The sequence below is a fragment of the Cyprinodon variegatus genome, unplaced genomic scaffold (assembly GCF_000732505.1).
Source record: "Cyprinodon variegatus isolate N-32 unplaced genomic scaffold, C_variegatus-1.0 Scaffold378, whole genome shotgun sequence".
NCBI classification, from domain to species: Eukaryota; Metazoa; Chordata; class Actinopteri; order Cyprinodontiformes; family Cyprinodontidae; genus Cyprinodon; species Cyprinodon variegatus.
The window spans coordinates 744,451-747,817 of NW_015150831.1; the positions used below are offsets into that span (position 1 = coordinate 744,451).

A 3,367-nucleotide genomic window follows, 5' to 3' on the forward strand; every position below is an offset into this window, starting at 1 on the left:
TCCTTCCTTGTGTCCTACCCTTCTTACTAGTGTCCCACCCTTCCTTCCTTGTGTCCTACCCTTCTTACTAGTGTCCCACCCTTCCTTCCTTGTGTCCTACCCTTCTTACTAGTGTCCCACCCTTCCTTCTTTGTGTCCTACCTTCCTTCCTTGTTTCCTACCCTTCTTGCTTGTGTCCTACCTTCCTTCCTTGTGTCCTACCTCTCTTCTTTCCTAGTCCTTTCTTTCTTCTTTGTCTCCTCCTTTTCCTGTTCTCTTTTCTAGCTGAACTTTAAAAGTCCAGACCTGTTGATTTCAGTTTTATGTCTCTCTCTAATAACTGATTCTTTCAGGTGTTTTAAGGTCACAATATATCTTTTAATTTTCAAATCTGACTATTGTGAATCATTGAACATGACAAATAAAATAAAACAGACTTCAATGATTCGCTGTTTAGAATTGACCTGATTTTCAATCAGTTAATTATAAAATAAATCCAGGTGATTTTTTTTCCCCATCACTTCCTGTTTGGTTTGATTTAGAGGATTTCTACTCATATCTGCCTGTTGTTGTTTTTTTCCAGGGAGGTCGGAGGGCGTAAGCTGACAGTTGGAACCAGACTGGTGAAGGAGCTGGAGGAGTTCGGAGGAGACCTCTCTTTGGAGGGCCTCCTTTTCTGGAAGACTGCCTTCTCCGTCATGACACACCCCGCTGCCACCATCGCCACCTCATCGCAGGAAGCAGAGACAAAGGAAGAGAAGACCGAGCTCCCAGAATCCTCAGCCAGCGACAAGAAGGTGGTCCTCCTGCCCTGCAGAAACCCGCCGAGCCGGGAGCGCGTGCAGCTGTGGCTGGAAGCCAGGAAACAATACGAGAGCCTGCAGAGAGGGAGGAGAGAGACGGGGAAGGAGAGGGGTGAGGCTGAGGTGGAGCAGGACAGTCCGGAGAGAACGGAGCTGCCGGCCGCGTCCAGAAGCCCCTCGGTTACCGTCCAACAGTGCGGGAATGTTTCCAGCACCAGAGCTCAAAGAAGGAAGAAGCTCAACCTGTCTTTCCTCTTGTCTCCTCTGGCGGATGGAGCCAGATCCAGCGCAGAGAGTCCAGGTTCTGATGAGAGCGGGGCGAGCCCGGAGCCGGAGGACAAAGACGAGGATGAAGATGATGCTTCTAAAATAACTTCTCCAGAATCCCCAGAGCTGCCTCCATGGCAGGAATCCCATCAGCTGAGCCCTGAACGCCTCATCAACAGGAAGCCATGTGAAAACTCACCTGAACCATTGTCCCCCATGCAGCAGGAGCCCGGAGAGGGCCGATCTCCTTCCCCGTTCCTTAGCAACGACAGGGACGGAGACAGCAGCCCACTCCCCCTACACAGCACCCCCTTCATGAGGAAAAGGAGGAGGAGCACAGAGGAGCATGATCCGGTGTGCAGCACCCCCATGAGTGACAGTAAGAGCAAACCTTTCATTCTGGCTCTAATAAAACCTTTAAAGCTGATTGCTTTCCTTTTCCAGCTGGACAGGCCTAGCATTATCCACCACCGTTTCTCAATCTGTGTACTACTGCGTTCTCGTGTGCTCGTGTACGCGTGAAACGTCATCAGCCTCAGCCCTAGTACTGTTCCAATTCACAAGAACAGCAAACTGACAAAGTCCCCAGATGTTTTACTCGCCCCCTCCCTCTTTAACCAGCATGCATCAGAACAGATTTGTCCGTTATTCAGATTAACAGCTGTCCCAGCATGCAAGTATTAAGTTAAAAGTTCTCTTTTCTGTTGCTGTTGTTCTATAAAAGTATGTTTTAAGATCATTTGAGGCGAGAACATTATACTTTAAAGCGTCACTATATGGCCCATTTAAAGTTGAGAGGACCGCAGCAACCAGCGGCCCGCCGAGGCTAATGGCAGCCAGGGCTAACGTTAGCCTGTTTGCAGCAGCCCTCTCTCTGCATAGCCGTGTGTGAAGGACCGCTGGCTCTGATGGCGATATTTTTATTTTTTATTTTTTTTTGGCAAAACTGACTGTGTTCATCATTATTCCCCCAATAAATGAAAAAAGTCAGAATTTATTATTATCTAGAGACTATTAATAACAGGAGGTGAAATGCAGCTCCAGACGAGCAGAGCATGTGGTGATGTCATCAGTACGCTTCTGTTTCCAATTGACCCATATTTATACTGCGTGCTCCCGCTCTCCCCAAGCCCACACTTTTCTGTGTTCTTCTCTAGAACATACTTGGCGAGGACACGAGTCCGTACTCGCGTTCTAGTGAATTGAGAAACGGCCCAGGTCTTTAGCTCACGGTTTGTTCTTCTTTTTGAACATCAATGTGTTTATTGATGCTCGTTGTTCTTCCTGCTGTAGAAGATCCTGTTTCTCCAAGACTTCAGCAGAGGAGAAGAAGCCAAGCTGATCCTTTGAGAAGAGTTTTACTGACCACACAGATGAAGGTGGGCGCCCATTACCTCACATTCCTCACTGCCTATGGGGGGAATTTTCTTACATTAGTGTTGGAAGGAAAAAACACCTTTTGTTAATGAAATAAACATATCCAGAAATGAAACTTTGGAAAAAGTGAAACCCATAAGGTGAAAAAGTTTAGAGTAACTGTTTTTCTTAGATTGAGTTTTTTTATTTATTTTTTTCAAATTAGAATAATAAAAAGAAAACTTTTACAGAGCGTATTGGAATTGCAGTAAAGAGAATGTGATCTGTGACATCTTTAAAGCTCAGTTAAAAAAAAAAAAAAGAAAAAATATATACATTTTATACATTTTAAATCTGTAAAAAAATGTTTTAAATAGAAAATTTGTAATTTAAAAATCTAAAAAAAACCCTCAAAGTTCCTCTCAAAACCTTTTCTTTATCAAAAGGTTTTTCTAAGTTATATTTCTGTATTGTCTTTTTTTCTCTCCTTTCTTTTTCAGTTTTCCATTTACAAAACGTATTTTTGTTTTTGGTTGCAACAATGTTGGAGCAAAGTTCACTCCATATGTGTTCTACTCGTGTCCCTCTTGTCTCCTCAGAACCAGTTTGCTGCTATAAACGTGCCAAAGAAGGACCAGTCTCAGATTGAAGGGCCCAGCATAGCCAACTCGTACGGCTTCAAAGTCAGCATGCAGAACCTGCAGGACGCCAAGGCTCTGCATGAGGTGAGCTGCTGCTTTTAGCTCTGGTCATAATAAATGTGCAGCGGCTCAGTGACTCTACAGTGACAGTCCTCTCTCCTCTTTAATCTAACATTAGAAACTTAGAAGTTAGAAACACGTTCAGCGCTCGTCTGGAACACGTCAGATATGTTTATATGAGTTGGAGTGAAGTTCTTGATAAGTTACACAGAAGTTACTCAGAGGTTTAGGATAAGCTAGACGTCATTACTTATGAGTAAC

At 44.4% G+C, this 3,367-nt stretch overlaps 1 protein-coding gene across 1 annotated transcript in view; it reads left to right on the forward strand.

Moving 5' to 3' along the window:
- rev3l (REV3 like, DNA directed polymerase zeta catalytic subunit) overlaps positions 1-3,367 on the forward strand; it is a 90,578-nt gene that overhangs the window by 63,052 nt on the left and 24,159 nt on the right. Inside the window, exons 14-16 of the mRNA XM_015386795.1 lie at positions 563-1,428; positions 2,343-2,428; positions 3,005-3,130. Of these exons, the coding sequence (XP_015242281.1) occupies positions 563-1,428; positions 2,343-2,428; positions 3,005-3,130 (1,078 nt within the window). The remainder of the gene's footprint in view (positions 1-562; positions 1,429-2,342; positions 2,429-3,004; positions 3,131-3,367) is intronic.